The sequence below is a fragment of the Lepidothrix coronata genome, unplaced genomic scaffold (assembly GCF_001604755.1).
Source record: "Lepidothrix coronata isolate B3197 unplaced genomic scaffold, Lepidothrix_coronata-1.0 Scaffold141, whole genome shotgun sequence".
Taxonomy (NCBI): Eukaryota; Metazoa; Chordata; class Aves; order Passeriformes; family Pipridae; genus Lepidothrix; species Lepidothrix coronata.
Genome location: NW_016690321.1, coordinates 886,118 through 900,721, shown reverse-complemented (window position 1 = coordinate 900,721; position 14,604 = coordinate 886,118). Strand labels below are relative to the sequence as shown.

The 14,604-nt window shown below is 39.6% G+C and overlaps 1 protein-coding gene across 4 annotated transcripts in view; it reads right to left on the bottom strand.

Moving 5' to 3' along the window:
• Nucleotides 1–14,604, bottom strand: part of TTC26 (tetratricopeptide repeat domain 26) — a 56,334-nt gene that overhangs the window by 3,265 nt on the left and 38,465 nt on the right. For 2 of the 4 annotated variants that reach the window (XM_017827694.1, XM_017827697.1), the window contains exons 15-18: nt 12,447–12,516; nt 11,003–11,109; nt 8,691–8,824; nt 7,032–7,354 (exon numbers count right to left, since the gene is read on the bottom strand). In XM_017827694.1, coding sequence (XP_017683183.1) covers nt 7,243–7,354; nt 8,691–8,824; nt 11,003–11,109; nt 12,447–12,516 — 423 coding nt within the window. In that variant the 3' untranslated portion in view covers nt 7,032–7,242. Of the gene's footprint in view, nt 1–7,031; nt 7,355–8,690; nt 8,825–11,002; nt 11,110–12,446; nt 12,517–14,604 lie in introns of those variants that run through there. The other 2 variants (XM_017827695.1, XM_017827696.1) reach the window with 2 other exon arrangements.

Sequence of the window (14,604 nt, the reverse complement as noted above, 5' to 3'; positions counted from 1 at the left end):
TCATACAGAGTTGACTTGCTGCACTTTATGCATACCTAAAGATGAAAAAAAAACCCTAAAACTAAAAACCACCGAAAAACCCAAACCAAACCAAAGAATGCCAGGCTTTAATGGCTAACAGCAACAATGATTGTTGGAAGAATCAAATATTAGAAAACAAGGCCAAACAAGTTCAATTTAGAATTAAGGTACAATTTCTAAAACAGCAAATGTGATTTAACCATTTGAATAAATTGCAAAGTAAAACTATGGATTTTCCATTATCCACTTTCAAATTAAGACTCTTAAGTTTTTCTGGCAAATATTTTATGGTAAGTCGAGTTAGCTATTGTATTCAACACAAAGATTAGCTGATGAAATCTACCATCTTGCACTGTGTAGTGTCAGGCCAGTTTATCTAGCTGTTGATTAATGACTTGATTTTAAGGTTACTGGTAACACTTTCATGCATTTATCTACTTATTCAATGATTGTATGAATAGATAAAAAGGGGAGAAGGATGTCTGGAAATGAAACTCCAAAAAGAGTGAGTGGAAATTATTTCTGGAGATAATATAGGGAAAAATGGGTTAAAGAGTAAACCAACTGGCAAAACCCAGATGTTTTCTTCAATGTATGTATAGCTCCCATGAAGTGAAGCTACACGTAGCACCAGCTATATATGTAATTGTTTACTTTGTGTCTTACTAGCTAATGGCCAAGTTCCTTAATCAACCTTAGACAGCTTAAGAAGATCAATGAGCAATCTTCAAGTTGAGGGAGCCACATAAACCTAAATGCCTGCTACAGTTCAGAGCTGGAATGTGACATGACTTTTCTTTCACAATGAACTTGCCACCTCCAGTTTAGTACATTACTTGGCTCCAGGTGTTACTAGAAGTTATATGCTGGATTCCAGAAGTAATCCAAGAAGGTTGCTGCTATATTGGATCAATTCAGATACTGCCCAAAGCAGCTGTTATCCTGGAACTCACAGCAGCAGATAGGATAAATGTCCTCCTCTGCACTGTAATCACTTAGATGTTACTGGCATAGATGTTGTTCAGGTATTACCTGAAGTTTAATTCAAGGTTGACTTCATTATCTATCAGGAATGGGTCAGCACCCAACTAAAAGCAGTTACACGCTGTTTTGGGTTTGGCTTTCTTTACCGGGCATTGTTAATTATATGATTGCTAGCACAGTACCTTCTATGTATTCTCTGTAGCTTATTTTTCCAGAATCAGATGCTTATTCAGAGTATAAGAAATAACTGTAATTTCCATACTCTTCCTTGAAATTCTAATGATGTAGCAATTTCTTTCTGCCTTACTCTCCCTTCCATTACATTATTTGAAATGCCACTGTTCCAATTTTTTTTCACTTACTCCTGACCCAATAAACTTACCCGTTCCCTGACTCTGCCCATGCATTCTTCACTGCCTGCTTGTTCTGAATGGGTTACTTTTGTTGTTTTCCTCCATATCTACCTTCACTCCTAGCCATCCTATTTAGAGTACCTTGACTCCTTAAATTTCTAGTTTAGGGAAATATGGAAATGGGCAGGGATAAAATTTTGTTAACTCTATCTGAGAAAAAGCTTTAGATATACTTTATTAAATTCTACTTCTGTATCAGCTAAGGCATCTCCTATTCTCACATCTGTTCTTTGAATAAGATCTCAGATTAAACAATGGGAGGTACATTCGAGACATATTTCTAAGGTAAAATAAACACCAGTATTTCTGTACTTTTCTTGTTCTGCATTTTAATAGTACCTACATATCTGTTCCATTACCAAGACCTAAATGCTAAGACAATATGTATCTTTTATTTCATCAGTGCTCAAGGCAAAGCTCTGCATTCCCCTGTTATATCTTAAATGACAAAAGCTTTATTACCAGTCAATAAAATGCACTGTGCTAAACCACATATTATTTAGCATATCAAATATGACATTATGACTACAGTAAATAAAGGTGAGGTTTTAAAAAACTTCTTCACTGGTCACAGATGAGAATTTAAAATTACTCCCCAAGCCCTTATCCATCACACTTATTTCAAAATATTCAACCAATATGTAAAATGGTCTGTAATGGATTTGAATGCTCTTCAGCTCTCCTGCAGGTTAAGCTTCAATAAAGGGAGTAATTAGATGCATTTAACATCTGCTACAAAGCCACCAACATGATTTTTTGAAGCTTTGTACCAAGATTCATAATTGTATTCCCGATCTGTTTCCAAGTTAATTAAACTGGGATGGAAAGAAAAATTCACATTTAGAAGTGAAACGTGTTTTGTAACTGCTTTCAGTGAAAATACTGCTCCTTTCACACCTCTTTTGAATGAGTGTAACATTGCTCCTGCCCCTGCTGAAAGGCTCTGGTACTGTTGCTATTATGATGGATCAGTTTCTACATGTAAATGCAAGTAGCCACAACTATCAATGTACTTCTAGACACCTGAATGATGATACCCACATTTTTTGCTTGAAGCAGTAAAAACACTGACATGTTAAATGGCAGAGAGGTGTGTATGTTCCATATATACCTAGCTGCCTTATTTTCAGCAAACTACCATAAGATCAGGACCAAGGCCATTGGGCTTGCCTTTGACTGATTAATGAACATGCGCTTAAGACCAGCCTCAAACCTGCCCTCTTCCACAGCAAAATGAATATGCTATTTCAACTTCTGCAAGAGGAAGCAACACAGACCAACCAGACATTCAATTAAGAGCTTTAATCAATGCACAGACAGTATAGAATATGGTATTCTGAATTCCCTCCAAAAGATAAAAATTTAAGTATTTTACAAATTTATAAAATTTAAAGTTTCCTTTTATAAATAATATACAAATGTTTTTTCACTACATGGTTCTGGTTACAAAGCCAGGGGGTGGAGCTTCATCAATGAATATTCACACACTTGGAACTGACTGCCCCAGGGGTGGAAACACAGCCCATTTGCCATGGGCTGATCCAGACTGCACTGGAAAAGGGTGAGGCTCCACAACACTTACAGTTCGTCAATGACATCACTGTATGGGAAAACATGGCAGACAACGTTTTTAACAAAGGAGAGAAGATAATCCAGATTCTCCTGAAAGTTGGTTTTGCCATTAAACAAAATAAGGCCAAAGGACCTGCCCAGGAAATTCAGTTCCTAGGAGTAAAGTGGCAAGATGCTCATTGCCAGATTCCAATAGAGGTGATTAGCAAAATAGCAGCTATGTCCCCACCAACCAGGCTTTCTTAGGTGCTGTGGGCTTTTGGGGAATGCATGTCCCAGAGTACAGTCAGATTGTAAGCCTTCTCTGCCTTGTGACATGGAAGAACAATTTCAAGTGAGGCCCTTGTAAAAAATGTGCTCTACACTGCAGCCGGGGAGAAGGGTCCTTTCTGGAGCCACTGGCAAAAACTGCCCGGGAAGGAAAACCTCTGGGGTTGTGGAGTCAGGGATACAAAGAATCTGAGGCCTGTTACACTCCAACTGAAAAAGAGATACTGGCAGCTTATGAAGCGGTTTGAGCTGCCTCAGAAGTGATTGGCACTAAAGCACAGCTCCTCCTGGCACCCCAACTGCCACTGCTGAGGGGGATTTCAAAGGAAAAATTCCTTCCACACATACCACTGATGCTGTATGAATTAAATGGATCACTCTCATCATACAGCGAGCACGGATAGGAAATCCTAATCACCAAGAGATCTTGGAGATCATCATGAACTGGCCGGAAGGTGAGAATTGTAGACTATCAGGAAGAGGAGCAGGTGACCAGTGCTGAGGAGGCCTCACCAGATAATCAGCTATCAGAAAATGAAAAGCTATAAGCTCTCTTTGCTGATGGTTCCTGTCATACTGTAGGTACAAACTGAAAATGGAAAGCTGGCATATGGAGCCCTATGTGGCAAGTTGCAGAAGCTACCAAGGGACAAGGTGATTCAAATCAGACCCAGCTGCAGAGCTCAAAGCTGTCCAGCTGGCTTTAGATGTCACTGAAATAGAGAGAAGTGGCCAACACTCTACCTCTACACTGACTCGTGGATGTCAGTAAGTGCTCTGTGGGGGTGGCTGGTTTGATGGAAAAAGGCCAATTGGCACCACAAAGGGAAACCCATCTGGGCTGCTGAAGTGTGGCAAGACATCACTTCCCCGGGTGGAGAAGCTGACCATGAAAGTTCATCATGTAGATGCACATGTACTCCAGAGTCAGGCCAACAAGGAGCATCATAACAACAAACAGGAAAAGACTGAAGTGTCTCAGGTACATCTGGACTGGTAACATAAGGGTGAATTATTTGTGGTTCGGTGGGCCCATGATGCCTCAGGTCATCAGGAAAGAAATGCAACATACAGATGGGCTCATGATCGAGGGGTGGATTTAACCATGGACACTATCTCCCAGGTTATCCATAACTGTGAAATGTGCTGCAATCAAGCAGGCCAAGAGAGTAAAGCCCTTGTGGTATGGGGGGCGGTGGTTGAAATATAAATGTTGGGAGGCCTGGCAGATCACTTACATCACACTCCCACAAACACGTGGAGGCAAGCACTACATGCTTACAATGGTGGAAACAGCCACTGGATGGCCAGAGATGTACCCCGTGCCTCTGCCCAGAACACCATCTTGGGCCTTGAGAAACAAGTCCTGTGGCGACATGGCACCCTAGAAAGAATTGAATCGGACAATGGGACTCATTTCAAGAATAGCATCATAGACACCTGGGCCAGAGAGCATGGTATTGAGTGGGTGTATCATATTCCCTATCAAGCACCAGCCTCTGGGAAAACTGAATGGTGCAATGGACTGTTAAAAACCACATTGAAGGCAACAGGTGGTGGGACCTTCAAACATTTGGATCTATATTTAGCAAATGCCACCTAGTTAGTCAATACTAGAGGCTCTACCAATCAAGCTGGCCCTGCCCAATCAGAACCCTTGTGTACCGTAGATGAAGTCCCTGTGGTGCATATGAGAAATACGAAAGATAGTTTGGATTACTCCTGCCTCAAGAAAGAACAAGCCCATCCATGGGATTGTTTTTGCTCAAGGACCTGGGTGCACTTGCTGACTAATGCAGAGGGACAGGGGAACACCACGTGTACCTCAAGGGGACCTGATTTTGGGTGAAAACCATCTCTCATATTGAATTGTATGTATAATACTGTTTGCTGAATGATACTGCCATTGTATACCATACATCCCATTGACTAAATGAACTCAACAAAACATCTTGGGGGAATGGTTGGTGATCACTGAAATAATACCATTGTTTGTATAATTATATGTGCATATATATAGAGAGAGATGTATGTATATAGTTGAAAGGTGTAAATCTGGGCATAATGTGGATGGTATAGAGTAAGGGGTGGATAATGTTATGGTTACAAAGCCAGTGGGTGGAGCTTTAGCGATGAATATTGACACTGTCACATCATCATGGGGGGCATGGGCTTGACAGGGAAAAAAGCCATGGACTGGAAGGGCAAGGGTGTATGCTCTTCCCCTGCTGCTGGAGGGAGGGGCAGCTGTTTTTCTGAAGCCTAGTGACGGTCACTGCCAGGGCTGCCACGGCCTGGACTGGATCGGGAGAGCTTGGTGGCAACAACCCCCCCAAGTCCCAGCTGCCGTAAGCCTGGAGTCGCCACTTTGCTGCCACTGCTGAGTCAGTGTTTTCAGCAGCACACCTCCTTTTGGACAAAATAGTTTTCCAGGTCTTGCTTTGCCTCTGTTCTCTGTTGTTTTCTGGCTGGGGGAGGGCATTAGATCGCAGAAACTTGTTTGCCATATTGTTTTTCTTTGTTCTACCAAGCCGCATGGTCCAGCATGGAAACCTCTCTCCCCTTTGCTGGTTTAAACTATTTTCATTTGTATAATTGTAGTGACTGCTATTTTCTTTAGTAATTTGTTATTTTTTTACTTATATGCCTTCGTATTGTCCCTTCATTATTGGAGGGGGATGGGGAGAGCTTAACGCAAAAGGGGAGTGACCTGTTTAGAGTCTCAGTCCTCTGGTAACTGACCAAAGCCATCACAACTACCAAATATATAACACATTTTTATGTTACAACTCTTGCTTTTTTTAGAATTACGTATTCCCTGAGCTGTTCTCCTTAAAAAACAGAAGAGTCTAATAAATCCAAAAGTATAATGAATATGGTTGCTCGTGACAGTGGTAAATGCTGAAGAAAATGATTCAGAACATCTTTTTATCCACCAGATTGCTAAACTAAATAGATTTCTCATGTGTACTACATTAACATGAATGTTTTGAGTGTTAAACTTCAAAACAAGATTGAACAATACAGACCAATAAATCTCCATGCTTTGAAAAAGATGATAGGAGAGAAAACAAGCCTTAGACAAAAACAACAACAACAAAAAAGAAATTAAGATATTAGTTACTGAAATTTATCCAGAAAGGGCTAGTGCTCAGAATATGATTTGTATTTTAGCCCAGAGAGGTAACATATAGAAGTCCTACAAGAAAGATGGAGAGAGACAGAACAAGGGGAAATGGCTTCAAACTGAAAGAGAGCAGGTTTAACTTAGATATTAGGAAGAAATTCTTTACTGTGAGGGTGGTGAGGCACTGGAACAAGTTGCCTAGAGAAGTTGCCTCAACCCTGTTAGTGTTTAAGGCCAGGTTGGATGGAGCTCTGAGCAACCTGGTCTAATGGAAGGTGTCCCTGCCCATGGCAGGCAGGTTGGAACCAGATGATCTTTAAGGTCTCTTTCAACCCAAGCCGTTCTATGATTGTATGATTCTATGATAAGTCTTCTGTATTATCTGATACCCTAGTAGCCTTTTGGTCATCACCATTACCATCTCTTATTTGCCATATTCTATCACTTGCTGAAGAAGGCTTGTCTCAGTCATTTAACAAATAATTCTTCTCCAGAGGCCAGAAGGCTTGCTGGAAAAAAACAAATCACAAAGCAGTTCAGTAACTCTTGGGGAGAAATCTGGGCAATATTTGAGGAGCACTTTACTTGTGGACAGTTAAAATTACTACTGAAAAAAAGAAACATTGAGGAATAGAGAGTGGTGCAAGATATAAAATGTTTTAATTAAAAAAAGAACCAACTTGCTGAATGTTTTGCAATCTCACTGCAGTACACTCTTCCTCAGCTGGGTCAACCTGCTTGAATGTCTAAAATCCTGCAAGGAAGGATAGTCAGAATGCACAGGAGAAACCAAAACCCACATCTTGCAGCCAGATATACAGTAGCAACTGACCCAGTTCATTTTGTGGTACTGACTTAAACAGGGACTCGGTTCTCCTTGGCCCACTTTTTCATGATGCGGACAATATATTCTACTTGAGAATTACCATTGCTCTTCAGAAGATGCAGTACTTCCCGCAGAGTCTCTCTACAAAGGTGGAAACAAAGATTTAAATGAGGCTAAGACTCAACTGATACAATAAACAACAATCAAACTATTTTGCAAAACATGGACCTCCTAGATAGAGAGGTCCGTTCATCTGCAGGGCAGAAAAAGGTTAAAATGCACAGTTGATGAGATCCCAGGGACAAAAACCAACCAACCAAACAAAAAGTCTTCTATACAATTGTATAGAAATTAAAAGTAAAAAAACTCCAGCAAAATGTAATCAGTTTAGAGCTTAGTGTGTGCATGTGTGTGTATTTATATATAAATGTTTACTTGCAAAATAGAACAAAGCAAACTTTTTTTTCAATCTTTAATGTTATTTGCTAGTCTTTAGTATGGCAACATTTAGCTTAATACTGCCAAAGCACCTTACACATAAACACAAATAACAGGGAAACGAACATTACCAATAGGATAAACCAGTATTCTGCTGCAGTTAGCCAGCTAGTTTGCAGTAAGAACTTGTTTGCATATTTTGAAAAACAGAGAAGCTATATGTATTTTACTGCATCTGCTGCAGTGATTGCTAAAAGGACACTTGTAAGGTGCTATAGTAAGTGAGATTATTCCAGCAGAGAAGTGAATGGAAGGAAGGTGTAGAAGCCAAGATACACACCTGTCAGTCACATAGGAAACAGCAACTTTGGCCTGATGGACGATGGCCATCTGGCATCACCGCAGAATATTCACAAGGGAATAGTTCTTAAATACAGCCTCACTACTCTCTCTCATTCTCCCATCCAGTGAAATGGGCCGAAACCAAAATTATCAGTAACATGGATGATTTCCTTTAATCTTTCATCAAGTATGTATGTTTGTCTCACATAGACAGTGTCTTCAGAAAGCAAATTTCAGTGAAAACAGTCTCATCTACTCATTGTTTGGAGAAATCGTGTCCTTCTTAGTGTTGAATAAACATTTCCTTAGTTCTATTCTATGAACCCTAAAATGTCATGTGACAGTTTTCATTCTTATGCCATCGATATGAAGTAAAGTTGCTTTCCCCCAGCTCATGAACATACTACTACATTTATAGCCTAACTTTTCTTGTAGTATGATGACTAATGTATTTTGGTGTCTTACAGTTCATAGCATTCGCTGATAAGTTATTCTTCACCATATACTGTCGTGGAAGATACACTTCAAATTGAAAACTGCATATGGAACCACTGGCCAGAGTGTCTATTCTCTGAAAGGTCAATAATGAATTGGAAAAAGATATGGACTCCTAAAGCTAAGATTATGATTCTATCTTACAGCTAACTGAAAACAGGAAAAGAGCAAAATAAATTCAAATACAACACAGAATACTCACTTTGCTTCTCGGCCAGCTAAGATCATTTGAAATACACCCACACAAGCACCTCTCTTGCCTTCCCAGTATTCAGGATTATTGTCCAGTCTCTCCAGAACATCAAACGCTTTGGCTGAATAGTAAAACTGACCCATCTGCAAAGAAAGTGAACATTATTCCTGCCTGTATGATCATCTTTCAGAAGGAGATTAAAAACATTGAGCTCAGTTTTCTGAAATGAGAAGTAAGTCATAGAAGCAACGTGCATTTTCCTGTTTTTCTGTAGGCATCAAGTGACACAGAACAGGGACATTTCAGTTTTATAGAGGAGGTATTATAACATCCTTTTTGAGGTGCCCTTATCTAGCGTCGTGCCAATTATACCAAAGCCCTTGACCAAATATCAACCTCAAACCAGTCCAAACATTTGAAAATAGAATCATATTTCCACATGTAGAGATGGTCACATATTTGTACGTCTTGTGGGTTTAACTTAGGAGTTAAAATGGTTTTTTCACTGTTACAGTACAGTACAAAAGAAGATTCAGTGACTCCATAATCCAAAATTTTTCTGAGCATAGGAAAATCCAGTGTGTACTCTGCTTTAGGTTCTCTACTTGTGTTTGGGAACCAGAAGCAAGTTGCTTGGCAACACTCAGTGCAAAAGGAGTGACCATATTAACTGTGGATTTTGAAGTCAGCATAGCTCGTAGGCTGCATCTATGACTGTGAGTGTTCTCCACTTGGGCAAGCCTGAATAGCAATGTTGTTTGTGAGTGGCATCTTCCCATGAGAGAGCACAGAAGGTAGACTGAGCATAACCTCCCATCCTTTGGTAGCTGGAAGCCTCTGCAGAGAAAAAAGGGTAGGCTGAGGGAGTTACATTGGGAAACTTTAGTCAGAGAAACACTGGTACTACAGAATGAGTACTAATTCTCTTTTCTTCACATAAAAGTTGATTTGAATCACTGGTGACTGGAAAGCACTTAAATGGATGGGAATAAAGATAGCGAAAATAAACGGTATCAGATGTGTCAGCTAAAAAGAAAAAATTGTTACTGATCTATCCAAATTAGTATCTGATCTAGTTCCACTAAGCAGATATAGGTTTAATGTCCTCCTTCTATCTGACACTAAAGTAGTAAATGCTTCACCCCAAGTCATGTGCTGTTCCCTATATGGACAAGATGGGCAATTGCATAAAAAGCATCAAGAAATTAGCCAAAAGTCCTTTATCCTAGCTTCCTCACTGAACAACTTCTGTCAGCACAGCAATGGGGCATTCGGCTACACCTAGTCTAAGGACACTGTTGACCTTGCTCTATCCATGCTCATTCTGCTTTCTGTTGAGCAAAGCCTAGTGCAACTGCCTTCTTAAGTTACATTTCTGGTGCTGTCTGTGGACCTCTAATATAATGTAATGTTTCAGAAACAACTGAAAAATGCCACATAAACTCAACATGGACCTTGCTATTTAGTGGAAGAGGTACAAGCAGCTGCTAGTGTAGAAAGACATTTAACACCATAGTAACAATTCTTGAAATTAAATTCCTTGGCCTTTGGAGCATTTATGGCTATATGTAGACACATAATTAGGCTGAAAAATTTAGCCCTTTAAGTGCAGTTTTTCAGAGCTCGAGATGAATCCAAAATGTGGAGCTGCTTCTCCTCTTGAGTACAATAAGGTTTTGAGAAGAATTTAGACAAAGCAATCAACTGATTTAAGTAAGACTTTAAATGGTCTGGAGAGAGTTTTTACATGTCTGTTTTCCAACTTGCTTTCACAAATTGCAGCTATGGGAAACACCAGAGGCATAGTCACTTGCCTGAGCAACAAGACTTCTAGGGTAAGATGGTGGACTGAGTACTTGAAAGATGTGCAAGAGATAATTCCCTCAGTTTTACAATAATGCTTTTGAGATCACAAGGAGTATCTCTCATTGCCATTACAAACTTTAAGGAAAACATAATACTGTCCCAGGAAAAAAAAGCAGCATGAGGCTCCTTGCCAAATCTATGCTAGATTTTTTTTCATTAAAAGTTTTTTGTCAATTCTACCCATAATGAAGCCCTAGGAGGAGAATAAACTGTTATTATTGATAGCTCAAGCATGCAGTAATTTACCAACGTTTTAATCAATGGGTTGTCTATCAAGCAGGCCTGTAGGTTAAAATACTGACTAACCCTTGCCAACTCATCCACATTATTAGACATCTTGCTGTTATAAAAGAAAGTTCACTAGTGATGACAATGATAAAAAGTATCCAAAAATGACTATTGGGACAACCATCAAATTAACATGTCATATACCAAGCTCTGAAGAGAAAACTCACTTTGTAGCAATCATTTGCAATGAGCTGCAACAGGTTAAAGGAGTCCCCTGAGGTTTCCATCTTCAGATAGAGCTTCCAGGCCAACTGTGGTTTCTTATTCATAATATCTGCAATAAGAAGAAAAAGCTGAAATTGTGAAAAGAATATGCCACACACAATACTCAATGGCAGGTGGAATAGACGTTCCTGTATTTCTTTGCTTAATGTAAATGCATGCCTCAGCGTGAGCATGAGCCTGGGAAGGAAAACTTGTCCTTATCTTCTGCCTTACTAGTGATAACAGCCAATTCATCAGAGAACGTCAATGTCAAGAGGAATAATTATGGTGTTTACATCTCAATTTATATTTCACAGCAATAAGAACAACTCTCATGATTTCAGGTGTGATTAAGGAACAGAATAGAAAGCATTATAGAAATTTTTTATACAAGACAATGCATTCAAGAAGTGTTTGGGCAATACTCTCAGGCACATGGTGTGACTCTTGGGGATGGTCTTGTGCAGGGCTAAGAGCTGGACTCAATGATGCTTGTGGTCCCTTTCAACTCAGTATATTCTGTGAAAGATCATGTTAAGAGATGTTTACTACATCTGCAGTATGGCATAATATCCCAAACCCTACATATTTATATTTCGGGTATAACTACTGAAAATTGTTTGATATGGAACATTTTTGTATTGAGGCACTGTAAAGAAAACAAATTAGCCTAGGGAGTCTCAGACTTGAGTCATTAGAAAAGTCCACCTCTATATTATTTTGTATGTGGCACTGTAGCTGTATCCGTACTGAGGTGTACTCTGCAATGTTTTAAAAACTGGTTCAGAAAAAGTAAATAAGATTTGCTATAGAATAATAAACACAGCAAAAGTTTCCAGTGTTCAAGGAAAGAATAGAAGAGGTTTGTGAAATAAAAAACATGCTGGAGATTATAAAGGATATCCCTCGGGCACAGGAGTTTGGACAACATGTGGAGTAATATGGTAGGAATCAAAATACCACATATGCTTGCCTGATTCTTCTCTTCCCTAGACATCTGACGTTGGCCACCCTTGGAGGCAGACTGACCCTTGGGCCTGACCCAGTATGAATGCTTCTATTTCGTGTTTTACTCTGAACATTTTAGAGCTGTAACTCAGTCTTTAAAGACAGAAAGCCTTCAGTCAAGCAATTGAATAGACAATTGAGAAGAAAAAGAGTCACTGGTCAGGACAAAGCTGCACTGACAGTACTATAAGAGCATTGCACTGAAGCAGTAATTGCTTATAAAAGCCAGATGTACGAAGGTGCAATAACCACCCACACTATAACTAGTGCAATCAGCTTTTCACTTTCATAGTCCAGAATCCACCTACAACATTAAATTCAATTAGGAAAGTGGATTGCCAGGACTGACGCAATAGAGGAGGATCTGTATTCTGCAATGTTGAGAGTAAAGTGACTCACGGCAGCGAGCTAGCCAGCTAAGGTAAATAAAATCACTCTTTATCTTCTCACTCTGGATCAAAAGGAACACCTGCAGGAAGAAGGAAAATGGAAGATTATACATGCATGTACTTTTAAACAAACAGAAGGCAAACCTACCTCGTTTCAACACGCAGCTAAGGCTTAAGCCACACAAATTCTTCGTGGCTTAAGTGCAGTGTAGGGACATCCCTATTCTGTGTGGGGTAGGTGGAGGATTCACACAGTGCCCCACTTGTCGAGGGACTTGTGCAGTTTCAGAGTGCCAAGCTGAGCAGAGGGTGCGGCCTGCTCTGAACAAGTGCCAGTGGGCGGCCATGCAACACAAACAGCACAAAGGAACACTGGGCCTGTGGGAAAAGCTATTTGGAATGTGTTTGTTTAGAAAGAGATGCAAGCAATTACATTAGCATCTTCTTGAAATACCAGAAGTTTCACATATAGATGAGCCTTTCCTCCCCACACGTCAGAGATCATTCCAGGTCACCAACAAGCCATTTCTAACCATTTTGGTTTCAGTAAGGTTCTGAGGCAAAGCATTCATCTTTTGTAACTTACCGTACAAATACAGGTTTATTACATTCTACATCTGAAGGGATGTGTGTGTGGGAAGTTATACATTTTAAAATGTACTCTGGCTTTGCTCACAGATAAAATAAGCTATTTATGTGTCTCTCTAGTATATTTCTAACTATACTGGATGCTACTGGAAAAACTCAAAATACCTTTATAGGAGCAGATGTATGTACTGGAACAGTGAGTTCCACAAATTACTAACATTTGTATTGCTTAAACATTGCTGAACCCCTAATTTTGGGGGGAGGGAGAAGGAGTAATAGGGAAAAAATTAAAAAAAAGCAGTATTATCACTGTAAGTAGCACTTTATCATAGGTTTTATTTCATTATGTCCAGGGAGGTATGCTTTTATATAACTTAATAAGTGCTATGTGTGGAGATGTTTTACAAGTTTATGAGACACTGGGGAAGGCTGATCTTTATGCGGAAGTGTCATCACAACCAGAGATCAGACATGAGGCCAGATGAATCAATTTAACTACATAATTCTGTTATTTAAATGCATCAGCTACATAACACAAGTTTCTATAGAACAACTTCTAAAAAACGTAAGAGAAAAAATGTATATTAACAGCAGCTACACTTTTGTGTTCCTTTGTTGCCTGGCTGCTACTAACACTTACTTATAGGACTATCATTTTTATGAAGTCTCAGGAATCAGGATAGCCCACTAGCATAGTTTTGAAAGATTTTCATTAAGCTAAGTGAATTGAAAGCTTGGTGAATTGAAATATCTATCCATTTCCCTGACAGTCTTGGAATATTTTTCTTAAAGACAGATGAAATTTCAGGTCACAGAAATTAAGGGGTAAGGGTGCTGGGTGAGGGGGTCAGGACAGGGGGGAGACAAACTGTAAAACCAGGAAGGTTCTGTTATTGACAAACCTGAAGAGTTAAAAAGTTAGAGAGACAGGAAAAACAGAACAAAAACATAACTCCCAAACCAACCAAACCTATATGATTCACTTTAGACTACGTGGTAGGGATTTTTTTTTGTGGCTTGTCTTCTTTCTGGTCTTGTGGAAAATGTTGCTTCCATCTTCATAATAACTATTTGCTTTTGCATATTTTAGTCGTAATTAAGTTTCTGCTGCACAGACATAAAAAAGTACTGGGTGTAGAAGTTAATCTCTTCCAGCTGCATGTGGATGCTGCTGAATAAGATAGTGAGCACTTCCTCTTTTCCTCCCACATCTCCCAGAGGAAGATTTTTTTTTTAAACAAAAATTTCTAGGGACACCTAAAAGCTTTTAACTATTCAGTGTCTTTTACTCAGCATGCCCTAATCAGTCTGAACAAAGAGTGCCTGGGATCCCAGACAAAGCAGAGGAAATCTGATTAAGAGGCCATTCTTTGATCAATTAGAGGTAGCTGCAAGCACGCTTGTGATGCATCACAAGCAGCATGACTCCCCATATACCTCACATTACAAGATTAGCAAGATAATCTTTTCTGAATAGTATTCACTGAGAGTTTCAGTTCCTCTAAGAAGGGTAAGAAGATATTCCACACAACCTGCTTACTTTTAACCAACATGAAGATCTGGAGGGAGAAATGGAACGA